The 20,088-nt window shown below is 38.4% G+C and overlaps 3 protein-coding genes across 3 annotated transcripts; 2 read left to right on the top strand and 1 right to left on the bottom strand.

The window, feature by feature from the left end:
- Positions 1–5,933: 5,933 nt before the first annotated feature.
- On the top strand, positions 5,934–7,725 carry LOC124015648 (hemoglobin subunit beta-like). The gene is made up of 3 exons (XM_046331022.1): positions 5,934–6,452; positions 7,266–7,488; positions 7,578–7,725. The coding sequence occupies exons 1-3, from the start codon at positions 6,361–6,363 to the stop codon at positions 7,704–7,706; spliced, it is 444 nt and encodes a 147-aa protein (XP_046186978.1). The 5' UTR covers positions 5,934–6,360; the 3' UTR covers positions 7,707–7,725.
- Positions 7,726–9,428: 1,703 nt separating this feature from the next.
- LOC124015269 (hemoglobin subunit alpha-1-like) lies at positions 9,429–10,327 on the bottom strand. Its single transcript, XM_046330383.1, has 3 exons — positions 10,162–10,327; positions 9,844–10,051; positions 9,429–9,657 (listed from the first exon to the last, which is right to left on the bottom strand). The coding sequence occupies exons 1-3, from the start codon at positions 10,254–10,256 to the stop codon at positions 9,529–9,531; spliced, it is 432 nt and encodes a 143-aa protein (XP_046186339.1). The 5' UTR covers positions 10,257–10,327; the 3' UTR covers positions 9,429–9,528.
- A 1,181-nt stretch (positions 10,328–11,508) lies between these two features.
- On the top strand, positions 11,509–12,463 carry LOC124015267 (hemoglobin subunit beta-like). Its single transcript, XM_046330380.1, has 3 exons — positions 11,509–11,628; positions 11,864–12,086; positions 12,190–12,463. The coding sequence occupies exons 1-3, from the start codon at positions 11,537–11,539 to the stop codon at positions 12,316–12,318; spliced, it is 444 nt and encodes a 147-aa protein (XP_046186336.1). The 5' UTR covers positions 11,509–11,536; the 3' UTR covers positions 12,319–12,463.
- The last annotated feature ends 7,625 nt before the right edge of the window (positions 12,464–20,088 follow it).

Below are 20,088 nucleotides of genomic sequence, written 5' to 3' on the forward strand. Positions count from 1 at the left end.
TAAGCACAACCCCCACCTGTGGGCGTCGGGCCCTCATACCATCCTCATGGAGTCTGTTTCTGACCGTTTGAGCAGACACATGCACATTTGTGGCCTGCTGGAGGTCATTTTGCAGGGCTCTGGCAGTGCTCCTCCTACCCCTTCTTGCACAAAGGCGGAGGTAGCGGTCCTGCTGCTGGGTTGTTGCCCTCCTACGGCCTCCTCCACGTCTCCTGAGTTACTGGCCTGTCTCCTGGTAGCGCCTCCATGCTCTGAACACTACGCTGACAGACACAGCAAACCTTCTTGCCACAGCTCGCATTGATGTTCCATCCTGGATGAGCTGCACTACCTGAGCCACTTGTGTGGGTTGTAGACTCTGTCTCATGCTACCACTAGAGTGAAAGCACCGCCGGCATTCAAAAGTGACCAAAACATCAGCCAGGAAGCATAGGAACTGAGAAGTATATATATATAATATATATATATATATATATGCCATTTAGCAGATGCTTTTATCCAAAGCGACTTACAGTCATGTGTGCATACATTCTACGTATGGGTGGTCCCGGGGATCGAACCCACTACCCTGGCGTTACAAGCGCCATGCTCTACCAACTGAGCTACAGAAGGTCTGTGGTCAACACCTGCAGATCCACTCCTTTATTGGGGGTGTCTTGCTAATTGCCTATAATTTCCACCTGTCTATTCCATTTGCACAACAGCATGTGACATTTATTGTCAATCAGTGTTGCTTCCTAAGTGGACAGTTTGATTTCACAGAAGTGTGATTGACTTGGAGTTACATTGTGTTGTTTAAGTGTTCCCTTTATTTTTTTGAGCAGTATATATATATATATATATATATATATATATATATATATATATATATATATATATATATATATATATATATAGGGGATTGGAATACTGCAATACTCACCAAATTTCAATATCCTAAAAAGGTTAGGATAGAAACAAAACCACACACCCTCGCCCTCCATTTGGCAAACCTGACCATAATTATATCCTCCTGATTCCTGCTTACAAGCCAAAATGAAGCAGGAACACCAGTGACTCGGTCAATAAAAAAGTGATCAGATGAAGCAGATACTAAACTACAGGACTGTTTTGCTAACACATACTGGAATATGTTCTGGGATTCCTCCGTTGGCATTGAGAAGTACACCACATTAGTCACTGGCTTCATCAATAAGTGTATCGATGACGTTGTCCCCACAGTGACTGTACATACATACCCCAACCAAACGCCATGGATTCCAGGTAACATCCGCACTGAGCTAAAGGGTAGAGATGCCACATTCAAGGAGCGGGACACTAACCCGGAAGCTTATAAGAAATCCCACTCTGAACTCCGACGAACCATCAAACAGGCAAAATTTCAATACAGGACTAAGATCGAATTGTAATCCACCGGCTCCGATGCTCGTTGGACGTGGCAGGGCTTGCAAACTATTACAGACAACAAAGGGAAGCACAGTTGAAAGTTGCCCAGTGACACAAGTCTTCCAGAAAAGCTAAATGACTTCTATGCTTGCTTCGAGGCAAGTAATACTGAAACAAGCATGAGAGCATCAGCTGTTCAGGACGACTGTGTGATCACTCTCTCTGCAGCTGATGTGAGTAAGACCTTTAAACAAGTCAACATTCACAATGCCGCAGGGCCAGACGGATTACCAGGACGTGTACTCCGATCATGCACTGACCAACTGGCAACTGTCTTCACTGACAATTCCAACCTCTCTATGTCTGAGTCTGTAATACCAACATGTTTCAAGCAAACCACCATAGTCCCTGTGCCCAAGAACACTAAAGTAAACCAGCCTAAATGACTACCGACGCATAGCCCTCACGTCTGTAGCCATGAAGTGCTTTGAAAGGCTGGTCATGGCTCACATCAACACTATTATCCCAGAAGCCCTGGGATAATGGTGCATACCGCACCAACAGATCCACAGCTTATGCAATCTCTATTGCTCTCCACACTGTCCTTTCACACCTGGACAAAAGGAACACCTATGGGAGAATGCTATTCATTGACTACAGCTCATCCTTCAACACCATAGTGCCCTCAAAGCTCATCACTAAGCTAAGGACCCTGGGACTAAACACCTCCCTCTGCAACTGGATCCTGGACTTCCTGACAGGCCGCCCCCAGGTGGTAAGGGTAGGCAACAACACATCCACCACACTGATACTCCTGTACTCCCTGTTCACTCATGACTGCACAGCCAGGCACTACTCCAACACCATCATTAAGTTTGCAGATGACACAACAGTGGTAGGCCTGATCACCGACAACGACGAGACAGCCTATAGGGAGGTGGTCAGAGACTTGGCCTTGTGGTGCAAGGACAACAACCTCTCCCTCAACATGATCAAGACAAAGGAGATGATTGTGGACTACAGGAAAAGGAGTACCGGGCATGCCCCCATTCTCTGTAGGGGAGCAGGTTGAGAACTTCAAGTTCCTTGGCGTCCACATCACCAACAAACAATCGTGGTCCAAGCACACCAAGACAGTTGTGAAGAAGGCATGACAAAACCTATTCTGCCTTAGGAGACTGGAAAGATTTGGCATGTGTCCTCAGATCCTCAAAAGGTTCTACATCTGCACCATCGAGAGCATCCTGACGGGTTGCATCACTGCCTGGTACGGCAACTGCTCAGCCTTCGACCACAAGGGACTACAAAGGGTAGTGCGTATGGCCCAGTACATCACCAGGGCCAAGCTTCATGCCATCCGGGACCTCTATACCAAGCAGTGTCAGAGGAAGGCCCTAAAAATTGTCAAAGACACCAGACACCCTAGTCATAGACTGTTCTCTCTGCTACCGCACAGTAACCGGTACCGGAGCGCCAAGTTTAGTTCCAAGAGGCTTCTAAACAGCTTCTACCCCCAAGCCATAAGACTCACTTTAATATCTCTACCTACATGTACATATTACCTCAATTACCTCGACTAACCGGTGCCCCCAAACATTGACTCTGTACCGGCACCCCCTGTATATAACCTCGCTGTTGTTATTTTAGTGCTGCTCTTTAATAATCTTGTTACTTTTATTTCTCACTTTTTTAAGGTATTTTCTTAAAACTGCATTATTGGTTAAGGGCTTGTGGTAAGCTTTTCACTATAATGTCTACACCTGTTGTATTTGGCGCATGTGACGAATGTAATTTGATTTGATTTGCAATCACTTTGATTCACAATTTCATCCCATTACGAAATATGTTGTAATGAGACGCTGAATATCCTTTCTTAGTTTTTATAACTTTAACATTATTTACCTCAGAACCCTATGCAGTAGTGACCCGTCATTCAGGGCAGGTGGGGTAGAGTCCCACCTGTTTAATGCCACACATTTTTAACAAAAAAACGGAAACACACCATCGGCCTCCACAATCACCCGACCTCAACTAAAGTGAGATGTTTGGGATGAGTCAAACCGCAGAGTGAAGGTAAAGCAGTTAACGAGTGCTCAGCATATGTGGGAACTCCTTCAAGACTGTTGCAAAAGCATTCCAGGTGAAGCTGGTTGAGAGAATGCCAAGAGTGTGCAAAGCTGTCATCAAGGCAAAAGGTGGCTACTTTGAAGAATATCAAATATCAAATATATTTTGATTTGTTTAACACCTTTTTGGTTACTACATGATAACATATGTGTTATTTTGTAGTTTAGATTTTTTTCACTATTATCCTACAATGTAGAAAATAGTAAAACATAACAAAAATCCTTGAATGAGTAGGTGTGTCCAAACTTCTGAGCAATATTAGAGCTAATCATTCCAAGTCCACATAACTAATAACTACAACCTAATGGAAAATTACATCCCATAGATTTCAATATGATAATTTGAGGTTAGTTAGTTGTATTTACAAAACACTTTTCATGTCCTTTTTTAAATGTTGAGGTGCCGGTTTTTGTTCAATAGTCTAGGTAACCATGCTGCTGGTAGCCTGTGTGATGAATCGATCCTTCACTTGATTGCAACTTGTGCATTTGAACATCTTTGAGACAAGTCCGAAGGCTCTATTGAACAAGGACAACCATATCTGCTAGAGGGATTGCGTGATCTGCAATCGGCTAAACACCAAGTCCACAATAATTGCTACAGAACATGACTCCATTCATTTTTTAGATCAGGCAGCAGGCTCAAACAACCAATGACATCATTGGTTGAACTCTCCCAGGTGCAAAAATGAAATAAATTCAGCTATAGCCCATAATTATGTCTGACACACCCTCTCGTCACTCATAATTATGTAGTTTCCCTTTAAGAACAAACACTGTATATTAATAATATTACATTGTTTTCTATTGTTTGTATTGTATTGTATTGCACACTCTAAAACCTTTTCCACGGATCCCTTGGCCAAAATGAGTTTAATCTGTTGTTAGAAATACTGATTTGGTGATATTTCTGCGGACCCCGCAGTACCTCCATAGACCACACTGGTTTGGCTTGATCCTCTGTTCCATATCCGGCCTACGGAAGCTCCACGACATGAACGTGAGATCTCATACTGTACGTTCTCTGAGTTTTCTGGTGTGCCCATAGATAATGATAGAGGCCTCTAGTTGCCAACAGGACGTTTAAGTATGGGCAGCGCCATTGAGGGCTTCCACCATGCTTCTGCCATTTTAAAGTAGGCCTAGTCAAAGTCGTCAACTGGGTGGGGATTCCTATGGGCTGTAGCCTCAATGGCGCTGCTGTCACAGACGCTAAAATAGCAAAGATATGAAGAAGATTCCTCTTTCTATATATATATGTGTGTACCTCTTTGATAACTCCATGATATGCTTAGGTATCTTTTATATGAAAGTGTGAGAGTGCCCTCTGCTGGAGATTTGATTGAGGGGGGAAATGATCCAAGAACCGCTTCCAATAAAAAGAAATCGGCACAAAGTTCCAGATAGTAACAGCAGAAGGCGCTACTAGATTTGTAATAGGAAGAACTAATTTCGCCTTGATGCGTGGCTGTATTGTACACATTTCTGACCATATTACAACTCTACTAATATAGAATTTATTGGGCCTATGAGAAACATGAAACGTGTCGTATTGGCTTTTGAGGATCATTATTGTCAGTTTGCACTTGCCCACGAACTTACTTTAGTAGCCTGTAATCATCTTTTACTGAAATTAGAGTTTTCTTAAATATCCATAGGTCTACACCCTACAGGCCCAATAGGCACAATCAATAAAGGAAGAGAATATGTCTGACTCCAAATCCTCCTTGCCAGTTTGCGGTCTATAACGATATCTTGCTATGAGTTAAATCGTATTCAAGTGAGTGTAGTACTTGGGTCCCTTGTTAAAGGCATCGGTACAATGAACTTTACCAAGTACTAAGACATTTTAGCCAAAAACCTGGTTGCCTCTGCCAAGAGGTTGACATTTGGCCACAAGTGGATCTTAAAGCAAGACAATAACCCCAAGCACACATCAAAATCCACAAAGAAATGGTAAATTGACCAAAAAAACAAAACAAATCAATATCAGTCTCGGGACTTGAACCCCATTGAAAACATCTGGTTTGAATTAAAGAGGGCAGTCCAGTCCATAAGAGCAGATGAAGGATATCAAATGATCTGGAAATATTCTATATGGAGGAAGGGTCTAATATCCATCCCAAAGTGTTTTTCAATCTCATTAAACATTTGAGAAAAAGGCTAATTGTCGCTATCCTCGGATGGGGAGGGTGCTGGGGTACTGAAAACAGGGATGCCAATCATTTTGAGCCCTATATTTTTATATGTTTTATTACTTGTGTACTCTTTCTCCGAGCAATTATATTAGTAGGCCTCTAAGATGAGGAAGAAAATAAGAAACCTGTATACTGCTCTCGCTACTATCACTGCTCTGTATTAAGCTTTTACGTATCGCCCTCAGAGCCTTCGTGAACTAGAGATAGCTCAGATGTGCGAATTTTGAATGTTAGTAGGCCTATAAAATAATATAATTGTCCCATTTTTATTTAGCATACAATGTCGCTCAGTATTTTTTATTATTTATTGTCTACAGTATTTTGTGCAAATTGTATTTGTCACATGCGCAGACTATAAGAAGTGTTAACTTTACCGAGAAATGCTTACTTACGAGCCCTTTCCCAACAATGCAGAGTAAGTAAGAGAAATGTGTGCCAATCATTTGGTCAAATGTAAACCTTTCCATTCACATGATATTATCTCAGTAAAATCTGTGACGCTTGGCTTTACAGCCTACTAACATGACCCAACTCAACGCTGTCTTTAGGGAGGAGTGTACTTTAAAAACGCTGCTCAAACAAAGTCTAAGTGCACAGGATTCCTTAACCTCCATTAAGAACACTGTCATAGCAACCTCATAGCCAGCAACATGGTTGAGTGGACAGACTTTGAGCGCGCCACAATCCAAAGCATCTTCTCAAAGATGAACTACGATGACGTAGGCCCCGCGGCTCTTTCCAGGTAGGCTACCCTTTATACCCTATTTGATGTCAGCGTTATGGTGTCTTAAACACGGTTGCCTACAAATGATTGTTAACGGTTTTCAAGACGGGTTATTATTTGACATATGCGCGTAATTTACGCGTTATGGACATCTCCAAACGACAAAATGATTTATTTCTGTGCGTTGCGTGTATGCATATATCACATACATATATCAGTGTATGCATATATCACATACATATATCAGTGTATGCATATATCACATACATATATCAGTGTATGCATATATCACATACATATATCAATGTATGCATATATCACATACATATATCAGTGTATGCATATATCACATACATATATCAATGTATGCATATATCACATACATATATCAATGTATGCATATATCACATACATATATCAGTGTATGCATATATCACATACATATATCAATGTATGCATATATCACATACATATATCAGTGTATGCATATATCACATACATATATCAGTGTATGCATATATCACATACATATATCAGTGTATGCATATATCACATACATATATCAATGTATGCATATATCACATACATATATCAGTGTATGCATATATCACATACATATATCAGTGTATGCATATATCACATACATATATCAGTGTATGCATATATCACATACATATATCAGTGTATGCATATATCACATACATATATCAATGTATGCATATATCACATACATATATCAATGTATGCATATATCACATACATATATCAGTGTATGCATATATCACATACATATATCAGTGTATGCATATATCACGTTTATGATTTCTACAGGTGTCTGGTCGTGTACCCCTGGACCCAGAGGTATTTTGGTAACTTCGGAAACCTGTACAACACCGCTGCCATCCGGGGAAACCCAATGGTCGCCGCTCACGGAAAGACAGTCCTGCACGGACTGGACCGGGCTGTCAAGAACATGGATGACATCAAGGCCACCTACGCAGAGCTGAGCGTCCTGCACTCCGAGAAACTGCACGTGGATCCCGACAACTTCCGGGTAAAGTGAAGTGTTCTACTTCACACAAGGCACTTTTAGTGTGGTAGAATGCGTTTTATTACATGTCCATTTGCTCCTTTCTTTTGCAGCTGCTGGTTGACTGCCTTACTATTGTCGTTGCTGCGAGAATGGGTACTGCCTTCACCGCTGACGTCCAGGGTGCTTTCCAGAAGTTCCTGCCGGTCGTGGTGAGCTCCCTGGGCAAACAGTACCACTAGAGCAAACAGTACCACTAGAACCCCTCCACTCAGAGACGGCCGACCATCAGAGGACCAACAAGCACTGATTATTTGTTTAGAGGCAGATGTTGTTCCTTCTACTAAAGCAAATAAAATCTTCGGCAAATTAATATTTTTTATCTGTGCCTTATTTTTCTTGCATCAATATGGTGGCACATATGGTAGACTACATGGTAGACTACTATATGGTAGACTACATGGTAGACTACTGCATTATGAACTAAGTGTGAATATTGCTACCTTGATAATCAGACATTGATCATGTGCAATATATACAAATATTTAGCAAATAACTCAAATATTTTCCAATTAACCACACTGACATTTTACATTAGCTGTGCATAAACTAACCAATGCAAATAATAAATACAACCTAATAAATAAATATAATTACAAAAATGATTTCAGGACTGCAATGATTAATCCCTGTTTAAACACACAATCATCTAAGTCATAAACGTTCAAGATAACTTTTCATAACAGATCTGGTATTCAATGTCACGTTCATGTATTAGTGTTGCAAGAAATTGTTGAGTGATCGAGAGTTTAAACCTAGACTCCTAGTTGCTACATCGATTTTGGGAATTAATAATATATACCCATTGATTCTTAAAGAATTTAACTTGTAAATGCCTCATGAGCTCAGTTCAGCTGTCGTATCTCATCAGAACCCAACATATAGGCCTAAGTTTGTTTTACTCTTTTACTCTGTTTGCAAACAAATTAAATGTAAACAGACACCGTATAGCCTCAAAACATGATTAAAACTATGATTTTTGATATAATGGATAGTCAGTCCTTGCATCCATAGCTCTGTCTAGGATTTTGAGAGTGGTCACATTTCTCCAGGCCCATCCCTCATCTTTTTACCAAAACAGACAATGCTTTCTTATTGTTTCAAGGATTCTAGCTTTAACCAGATCAACATGAGATCATTTTTAAAATTAATAACAATAAATTAGATTAGACAAAAAAAAGGTACTCTATAAAATACAAAATACATTTATCAGAGGAATCTCCTGTCCTTGCCAATTTTGAGTTTAGGAAATTGTATTAATAAATACTATCAATACATTCATAATATATATTTTTTATTTTATTTATTTATCTTACCTTTATTTAACCAGGCAAGTCAGTTAAGAAAACGTTCTTATTTTCAATGATGGACTAGGAACAGTGGGTTAACTGCCTGTACAGGGGCAGAACGACAGATTTGTACCTTGTCAGCTCGGGGATTTGAACTAGCAACCTTCCGGTTACTAGTCCAACGCTCTAACCACTAGGCTACGCTGCCGCCGACGATATAGTCCTTAATTAGCCAATTATGTGATATATATTATTTGTTATATCAAATCGTTTTTTCAATTGTTTATGTGGTCTTATGTCAAATAGTTTGTTCAATCTTGTTTATCAATAGCAAGTTCTAAGCGAGCCGTTTGATTAATCTATAGGATACAATTTAAACTTTGTTCCCCTTCTCTGATTTAGTTTTTTCACTTTTTAAACTTTTACTGCTGAGTTCTCTGAGGACCGCTTTTAGTGGAAATGTTTTGCATAACGTCTCCATTTTCATTATGAATACCTTTTTGCGTTCCGATGTCTTTCAGACTTGCAAAAAGCAACATATTTAATCATATCAGGTCATGTGCTCTACAACACAACTCATTAAAAACCAAAGTAAAGACCAAAAAACGTAATTTTGCGCGTTTGAACATTTAATTATATTTTAGAACAATACAGAGCTGAGCACAGTGCTGATCAATGCTGCAATCCGTCTGGTCTGATGCCTTCTGTCCACATCTTATCGGTACTTCTCAGACAGAGCCCGGCCCACCGCGGCCAGGAACTTGTCCATGGCCACATGAGCCTCGGGGTTGAAATCATTGGGGAACAAGACAGCCAGCACCACCAAGATGTTGTGGGACAGGATCTACAGGACGAAAGGAATGGAAATTATTACGCTACATGTTTTAACCGGATATTTTATTTAATAATATATGTTGTCCATTTTACTGTAAAGAGTACCCGATATATTTTAAATGCATTTTAACTATACATTTTGATTTGGTGTCAACGGTATACAAATGATTATAAATAATGCTGTGGCTGTCCTGACCTTGAAGTTGGCAGGATCGACACGCAGCTGGAAGGCATGCAGCTCGCTGAGGGAGAGGAGACCTGCGTTGATGTCGTCGATGCTGGCCACGGCTAAACTGATGCCTCCCATGATGGTCCCACCGTGCTTCCTGACTGGGGCAGAGCCGGGGCTCAGGTCCTTCCAGTGGGAGAAGTAGGTCTTGGTCTGGGGGTACACAACCAGCATCCTGCACCGGAAGAAAAATACATGTCGAGAAAGATGGAACGCTAACACCAAAAACAGTATACATTTTTACATCAAAAACAGCTACAAGATTAGCAGCACGACAGCCATTACCTAGACAGAGCATCACAGCCGATGTCCTCAGCCTTGCCGGCCACCTTGGCCCAGAAGGCCTTGACCATTTTCTTGTCCTTAGCGGTGAGACTCATGGTTGTAGTTAAAGACGATGCTGGAGTAGAAGAGGTTCAGTGATGAGCACTTACAAACGAAGGCTTTTTATATTAGCCGCGAGCCCCACCCAATGCAGACCCACCTCCAAGATAAACAAGATACAACATGCCTTTTGTTAATGTTCAATAGGCACAATCCCTCACAGGTGATTTCATTTATTTGATTATTTTACTGGACAAAAACACAAGTTGGTACAATCCTCCATACAAGACTTACAAAGACATGGTTAGCACCTTCTGAGCAGCACACAATATCAAACATAAAACACACAGGGTAGAGATGGATAAAAAACATGAAAGAATAAATGATTATCACAGTCATTGAAGTCTACGAAGTTATTTAGTATTAGAGATGTGTAGAGTTTTTTTAATGCTTCTAGTTTTCACAAGGGGGTCAGTCATTTCGATATTTTATTTCAATACATAATATTTCAATATTCGTTTCTTTATTTATTTCTCACTCTGGTTTTATGGTATTTACCCATTACGGAGATAAGTCTAGTTGTATTGTCAATAGCTAAATTGCCTGTATCATAAGTAAGAAATAGAAGCCTGTATTCAGAAATATGGAAAAGTTGACAGTAGAGGTGCATTACCACAAAATAGATTGGAATAGTGCAACTATAAAAATAAATATTAAATGGGTTCGACCTTACTAGCGCAGAATGAACATAGAGGTGAAATATCAATTAATTTGTTTAGAAATGTATAAGGATAAAAATTATGTAATATCTTAGTAGGCTATTTAATATATCTTAGTAATATATTAATATCGTAGTTATATCTTACTATTATCTGACTATAGACATACACAGAGAGAGTTGAAAAATGTTTCTCAGACAACGTCATTAAATCCCCACCAAGTGTAATTAATGTGCAATAGGCATATTACACATGAATTTGCGTGTGTTGAGAATTGTATATTTCCCCACTATTTTGGGCTTATTTTGTTAATATTTCTAATCATGTTAATGTAACAATTGTTATGTAACCTAATACTTAAATGAATGATTTCATAATGGATTTTAGGACCGTGTATTATTGTCAAATTGCTTTTAAACATATATGGCCAACAGTAAACCTTCATATTATTATCTCAGTAAAATGTGATTCTTGGCTTATACAGCCCACTATCCTGACCCCACCCATAGCTGTCTCTAGGGAGGAGCGTCCCGATCCTTTTAAAAACGCTGCTCAAACTAAGACCAAGTGTATATGATTCGTTAGCCTCTGTGAAAGAAACTTCAACAGCCAGCAACATGGTTCAGTGGACAGACTTTGAGCGCGCCACCATCCAGAGCGTCTTCGAGAAGATGGACTACGATGACGTAGGCCCCGCGGCTCTTTCCAGGTAGTGCGTTTAAAACTGTGGTCTACAAATTATTGGAAATAGTCAAGTTATTATATTGTTATTATATTAGTATGCGCTTGTTATTATGATTTTCAAGACGAATTCGTATTTGAGACATGCATGTAATTAATTAACGCGTAATTGACCTCTCCAAATGACACATTGATTTCCATAAGATATGTGTGTATGCAGATATCACGTTTCTGCAATTCTTGACTGTTTATGATTTCTACAGGTGTCTGGTCGTGTACCCCTGGACCCAGAGGTATTTTGGTAACTTCGGAAACCTGTACAACGCCGCTGCCATCCAGGGAAACCCAATGGTCGCCGCTCACGGAAAGACCGTCCTGCACGGACTGGACCGGGCTGTCAAGAACATGGATGACATCAAGGCCACCTACGCAGAGCTGAGCGTGCTGCACTCCGAGAAACTGCGCGTGGATCCCGACAACTTCCGGGTAAAGTGAAATGTTCTACTTCACACAAGGTACTTGCCTATCTATTAAAATAGTGTGCTAGAATGCGTTTTCTTACATGTCCATTTGCTCCTTTCTTTTGCAGCTGCTGGCTGACTGCCTTACTATTGTCGTTGCTGCGAGAATGGGTGCTGCCTTCACCGCTGACGTCCAGGGTGCTTTCCAGAAGTTCATGGCGGTGGTGGTGAGCTCCCTGGGCAAACAGTACCACTAGAGCAAACAGTACCACTAGAGCAAACAGTACCACTAGAACCCCTCCACTCAGAGACGGACGACCATCAGAGGACCAACACGCGCTGATCATTTGTTTAGAGGCACATGTTGTTCCTTCTACTAAAGCAAATAAAATCAGCGAATTAATATTTTTATCTGTGCCTTTTTTTTCATGCCTGAACATCCATATAGCAGATGAATAGGCCTAATATGGTAATATGATTGGCTGTGGGAGTGAATATCGCAAAAACCTTGTTAACCACATATGGATCATGTGCAATATATACAAATATTTAGCAAATAACGACAAACAATGTTTGGCAATTAATAAACTGACATGTTACATTACTGTGCATGAGCGAAGCGAACCATATAATGAAGACAAACGTGTGTCCAGAGATGCAGCATTGATACATTGAGTCAAATAAGCGCAGAGCTGCAATGATAAATTCCTGTTTAATTACACGCAATCGTCATTTATAAAGATTCAACATAACTTTTCAGAACAGATCTGTTATTCACTGTTTGGTTGATGTCTTAGTGTGGCAAGGAATTGTTGAATGGTCGAGAGTTTAACCAGATGAAAATGACATACATTTTCATGTATGAATAATAAAACATCAATTGGTCAATAGAACCCTATACAATACAAATCACATTTATCAGAGGCACCTCCTGTCATGGCCAGCTGTGGGACCATCATAATCTTACAAAAACGTGTTCAGACAGGAATCTATTTAAGTCATTCATAAAATATGATTAAATCAATGAATTAATCAACCAATAATCTTAAGAAATTCAACAAGATATACTGTCTGTGTATTTCATGTTACATCATGTATAAATAAATGCAACATGTAAGTTTTCAAATTTTATGAAAATTAACCCCGTTTGTTTATAAAAATGCATTAACAATATGTTACAATTATAGCATGATCAGCAAAACCACTAGGTTATGTTTTACACGTTATATACGTTTTTATGTGTATAGGAAATGTTAAGTGTATAGGAAATGTAATTAAGAAATAATATAAATCCATTAATAATATATATATATATATATATATATATATATATATATAGTCCTTAATTAGCCTAATTAACCTAATGATCTAATATATATTATATATACTAATATATTATATTATATTATTAAATGTTAAGTGTATAGGAAATGTAATTAAGAAATAAATAAATCCATTAATAATTAATATATATATATATATATATATATATATATATATATATATATATATATATATATATATATATATATATATATATAGTCCTTAATTAGCCTAATTAACCTAATGATCTAATATATATTATATATTATATATACTAATATATATTATATTATATTATTAAATGTTATGTGTATAGGAAATGTAATTAAGAAACAATATAAATCCATTCATAATATATATATATATATATATATATATATATAGTCCTTGATTAGCCTAATTAACCTAATTATCTAATATATATTATTTTTGTATGTCAAATAGCTTTTGTTTATGTGGTCCTATGTCAAATAGCTTTTGTTTATGTGGTCCTATGTCAAATAGCTTTTGTTTATGTGGTCCTATGTCAAATAGCTTTTGTTTATGTGGTCCTATGTCAAATAGCTTTTGTTTATGTGGTCCTATGTCAAATAGCTTTTGTTTATGTGGTCCTATGTCAAATAGCTTTTGTTTATGTGGTCCTATGTCAAATAGCTTTTGTTTATGTGGTCCTATGTCAAATAGTTTGTTCAATATTGTTTATCAGTAGCAAGTTCTAAGCGAGCCGTTTGATTAATCTATAGGCTACAATTTAAACTTTGTTCCCCTTCTCTGATTTAGTTTTTAAAAATCTTTTTAATCTTTTACTGCTAACTTCTCATTAATAATAGACAGACGAATCAATTAATTAATCAACCAATATTGCTAAGAAATTAAACAAGATATACTGTGTATTTCATTTGAAATAGTGTAAAATTCGGCATTTTACTGTTGACATTTTATTGAAACTGAATCACATTGGTTAATAAAAAATAAGTAATATTACGTTACAAATGTAGCATGATCAGCCAATCAAAATCATTAGGCTATGTTTTACATTTTAGTATTATAGATACTATCTGCTTATAATCTATTCATAATGTTTACAAATAATATGTTGGTAGTCTATCAAATCCTTTTTCGATGTTGTTTACAAGCATTTCGCTACACCCGAAATAACATCTGCAAAACATGTGTATGTGACAAATTAACATTTGACTGATTTATTTGTATGTCAAATGGTTTGTTCCATCTTGTTTTTCAATAGCAAGTTCGAAGAGGGCTATTTGATTATTCTATCGGCTACTGCCGGTATTTGTACGTTGAGTTCCTCGTTACCACTTTAATATTTTTAGACTACCTACGAAACGTTTACTGCAAACTTCTTAGAGGACTGCTCATGGACATGGGGCAATGTTTTACATTTCCTCCGTTTTCTTTATGAATACTTTTTAGCATTTCGTCAAGATTTTGAGAAATAGTTATTTCAGCCTTTTAAAAAAAGCTACGTATTTCATCATATCAAGTCCAGACGCTACAACACGACTAAAAAGCAAAGTACACGACTAAAAAGCAAAGTACACTAGCTAATTATTACCTAGAAAGAGCATCGCATCCGACGTCCTCAGCCTTGCCGGACACCGTAGCAGAGAAGGCCCCGACCACTGCCTTGTCCTTAGCGGTGAGACTCATTGTTGTCTTTAGAGAGGATGCTGAAGTAAAAGTTCAGCGATGAGCTGTTACAAACGAACGTTTTTATATTAAACAAGCCGCATGGCAGACCCCAGACCCACCTCCAAGATGCTTGCCAACTTGAACGTATCCATTTTGTTGTTGAAATTGCAGTACTGCCAATTTTCATAGAAAATAATTTGAAACACAAATGACTCGTTTTTAAACGTAAGGTTTAACATGTTCAAGACACATAACACATTGAGATGTAACTTTCCCAGGTGCGATGGAACTTCGTTATTTACGAGCCAACTCTTTAAGAGTTTGTTGTTTCCCAAACAAGCACACGGAGAGAATGTTCGCTAAGTGAGTTGATACTGATATATTCCAAAGAAAAACAGGTCTTGGATCAGCTTTCTCCCACCTTATCATAAGAATTATTCCACAAGAATACTGATCTCGGCTATTAAATATACACAGTAAGAAGGTTCAAACGATTATCTTAACGCTAAGAAGGCTCTATAAAACAAGACCCTGCTTAGTCAAATATCTTATTAAGGTATTGGCAGATTGGGTGAAATAAAACAAAATGATATCATTTTACCCATTTACTTGGATAACATAATACTTGTCGAATATGAGTTCATCAGTTTTTTTTTGCTCAAAAGTAGTAGCCTAAGTGAACCAATATAAAAGGGAGTATCTAAAAACGATATCTGGAAATATACTGTACAGTATCCATTCATGTGTTTTCAAAATGATGAAAGCGACTTTTCTGACCTCGTCGTTAGGTCGTAAATAAAGTAATACATAGGTTGTGGAGATGCAGTAATACATAGGTTGTGGAGATGCAGTAATACATAGGTTGTGGAGATGCAGTAATACATAGGTTGTGGAGATGCAGTAATACATAGGTTGTGGAGATGCAGTAATACATAGGTTGTGGAGATGCAGTAATACATAGGTTGTGGAGATGAGGATAGGAGGCTCATGACGTTGCAGATCTTGAATGACTTACATCAAGAAAACTCAACAAACGTATTTCTTCAGTTACTATCTAGAGAATGGTTTTTGCGTAAAATTACATGAATGGAGAGAACCTAATTCAACTTAAAATATACTTTGCGGCGTATTAAGTATAATTAGTCAAATAAATAATTTCTTATTTTTTTTGTCTTTTTTTTAATTTTATTTTTTTACTGATGGTGTAGTTATTTATTTGGCCATACTGGGGGACAGGCTTATGGGGCCAACGTATGACAGAGGTTTCGTTTGGTATATGTCTTATTTATTTGATGCGTAATTATCGTGAACACTGGGTTATAATTAGAAGAATAATGTTGTATTATTTAATATGAGCGAGACTGATTTAGATTGACTAAAGTGAATAAATTGATTTATAATCCTGACCCCGCAATTAATTCATATCAAAAAAATGATTTACTTATCAGTTAATACCATATTGCCCAATACATTCAAGGTAAGTAGATGGTTGTTGCCAAGAAAAGGGTGTTTCTAATGGCTTATCAGAACAAGACAACCAATTTGAGCTTTTACGCAGAGGGTGTAACTCATTCAGAACGGCAAGATAAAACGTGAGCTTATACTTCACTGATAAACAGCCCTTTAGCTCGGTCCCTTTTCTTTCTACCACATTCTTGTTGTCTACCACATTTTGCAGTGACTGGTGGTAATTTCCAATCCTTGTTATAGTAATTCACGAAGCTCGCACTGAATAATATAAAACCACTGTTAACTACAGTTTACGTCTTGATGGTGCTTTTATAATGTACTAATAAAACAGCCACATATTGCCGGTGTGAAACTTTTCCATAAGTCGACCTCAGTTGCCGTTTGGAAATGTCGGCAGAACTATGATTATATGGTGTTGGTCGATAAGACCAGCTGGCTGGCAAGGAATGATAGATTACCATTAACGTTTTGCGGACCTTTGATGTCGTTTTTGGCACGAGTCCTCCAAGTTTAATTCGCTCACTGGGTCGGAGGGATTCAATATAAATGAAAAAGCCCCAGTGCCAGACACTGACGGATCTTCTCACAGATCAGAGGACACACACAACACCTTCAACATGGTTGACTGGACTGTTGAAGAGCGGAAGCTCATCATAGAGACCTGGGGCAAAATCAAGGTCAAAGTGTTCGGACCCCTTGCTTTGAGATGGTCGGCTTATAATATCGCAAGGAAATAAAATATATTGATCCTTTATAATTTTACTTTCTTATATACTTATACTGTCTTATATGTGTGCGCAATTCTACGGATTCATTGAATTATAATTGATTAGTTTATATTATGTATGTTATAATGTCATTTGTATTTTCCATGTGTCTTATTGTATATCCAAGGACTCAGAGGTACTTTGGAACCTTAGGAGACTTAAACAGCGCAGTGGCTATCATGGACAATAAAACAGTTGTCAACCACGGAATTTGCATATACAGTATCAGTCAAAAGTTTGGACACACCTACTCATTCAAGGGTTTTACTTTTTAGAAATTATTTTCTACATCAAAACTATGAATTAACACACATGGAATCATGTAGTAACAAAAAAGTGTTAAACAAATCAAAATATATTTGAGATTTTAGATTATTCAAAGAGCCACTGTTTGCCTTGATGACAGGTTTCAACACTCTTGGCATTCTCTCAACCAGCTTCACCTGGAATGCTTTTCCAACAGTCTTGAAGGAGTTCCCACATTTGCTGAGCACTTGTTGGCTGTTTTTCCTTCACTCTGCGATCCAACTCATCCCAAACCATCTCAATTGGGTTGAGGTCGGGGGATTGTGGATGCCAAGTCATCTGATGCAACACTCCATCACTCTCCTTCTTGGTCAAATAGCCCATACACCTATCTTTGACGCTGGAGTCACGAGAGAAAGATTTGGTAAAATATAAAATGCAGCAACAAATTCTTATCAACGGAATAATCAATATAAATCAAATCCAATCAAATCAAATGTTATTTGTCAAAACAGTCGTTGTTTTCTAATACACTACTGTAGGAAAATTAAGGTAGTCTATCATGTTGCCCAGGTTAACTGTTACCTGCCTCAGGTAGGTGCAATTTGCATATACAGTATCAGGCAAAGGTTTGGACACACCAACTCATTCAAGGGTTTTTCTATATTTTCACTATTTTCTACATTGTAGAATAATAGTTAGGACATCACAACTATGAAATAACACATATTGAATCATGTAGTAACCAAAAAAGTGTTAACCAAATCAAAATATATTTGATATTTGAGATATTGGTTGAAAAACAAATGGTAGTCCCACTAAACAAAAAACAGATGGGATGGAGTATCGCTACAGAATGTTGTAGTAGCCATGCTGGTTAGGCGTGCCTTGAATTCTAAATAAATCACTGACAGTGTCATCAGCCAAGCATCCCCACACCATCACACCTCCTCCTCCATGCTTCACGGTGGGAACCACAGATGTAGAGATCATGCGTTCACCTACTCTGCGTCTCACAAAGACATGGCCAAAGGACAGGTTTCCACAGTCTAATGTCTATTGCTCGTGTTTCTTGGCCCAATCATCTCTTCTTCCTATTGGTCTCCTTTAGTAGTGGTTTCTTTGCAGCAATTCAACCATGAAGCTCTGATTCACGCAATGTCTTCTGAACAGTTGAGATGTCTGTTGATTTGTTTAACACTTTTTTGGTTATTACATTGTTGCCTGTTTTTTCTGGACTCCGTACCCACCTGCCTGACCCTCTGCTTGTCCTGACACCGAGCCTGTCTGCAACTTTGTACCTCTTGGACTCAGAATCTGGTTTTGACATTTTGCCTGTCCACGACCATTCTCTTGCCTACTCCTTTTGGATATAAATAAACTACAAAGACTCTAACCATATGCCTCTTGTGTCTGCATCTGGGTCTCGCCTTGTGCCCTTATAACAACGTAAACAATAAAGAAAAACCCTGGAATGAGTTGGTGTGTCCAAACTTTTTACTGGTACTGTAGCTGAATGTTTGCATTCCAAATGGGTTTGAAGAGCAACGTGCTTATTAATGTTCGGAAAAACACCTGAATTACGCAACGGCACTATTTAAACAAGACGACTCAAGAGGACTTCAACCTTATTATAACACATCGTTGCAACAAGTTAGGAAGTGTGTAGTTTAATCATAAGGCATGGTGCCGGATCCATGCAAACCCTGTAAGTAGGCCTATAATGTTTTCAATAAAAATGCAGATATAGGCTATTTTACTCGTTTCAATTGGTGACGAAATAGGCGAATCGCGTTATGCTATGGGATAGGAAACCAAAAGGGTACAACAATAATATGAACATAATAATCATTGGCTCACCTTTCCTCTATCTCTCTGGTCGAGAGAAGTGGAGGTGCCGAGGTTAGAGTAGACGGTTAGAGTAGACGGTTAGAGTATACGGTTAGAGTAGACGGTTAGAGTATACGGTTAGAGGAGCCTTCACAGTAGTTTCACCAGCGCCACCTTTTGAAAAGCAAGTGAGATATACCTCACTTATACATGTATCATGCAGGGTGTATTAGCTTACCCAAACAATCAATATTCTTCTTGACAAAACATATTACTCCAATCTTGTCCACGCACCTGACAAACGTTGACATGCCCTCTCTATAAGCTGCTACTGCGACATCAGGATAGATATTGGTGAACAAAGCCTATGCCGGATATACCCTCATGCCAAGGACACACATATGCATTTACCTATTGTTAGGGAAACCTGAGTGACATCGCACGACGTGGTAAGGATTATAGAGGTTCAGCAGCAATGTGACTTGAACAATAGACCTGGCCTATCCATAACTATTGGACCTACTGAGAAAATGTATATCAATCAACCTTCAACACACCTCACCGGAAGGCGTGCGGTGTCACTGTTGCAGAGATAAGACAACAATCTTGGCACTCAACCGTTGCCAACGAGATGTCCCTCATCATTTGTTTGGTACCACCCTTGACAAAACAGGGTGAGATTCATGAGAAATGCAGTCTGTCATGACTTTGGTCATTGTAGAAGGAATATTTACTGAA

Source organism: Oncorhynchus gorbuscha, linkage group LG26 (assembly GCF_021184085.1).
Source record: "Oncorhynchus gorbuscha isolate QuinsamMale2020 ecotype Even-year linkage group LG26, OgorEven_v1.0, whole genome shotgun sequence".
In the NCBI taxonomy this organism is placed as follows: Eukaryota; Metazoa; Chordata; class Actinopteri; order Salmoniformes; family Salmonidae; genus Oncorhynchus; species Oncorhynchus gorbuscha.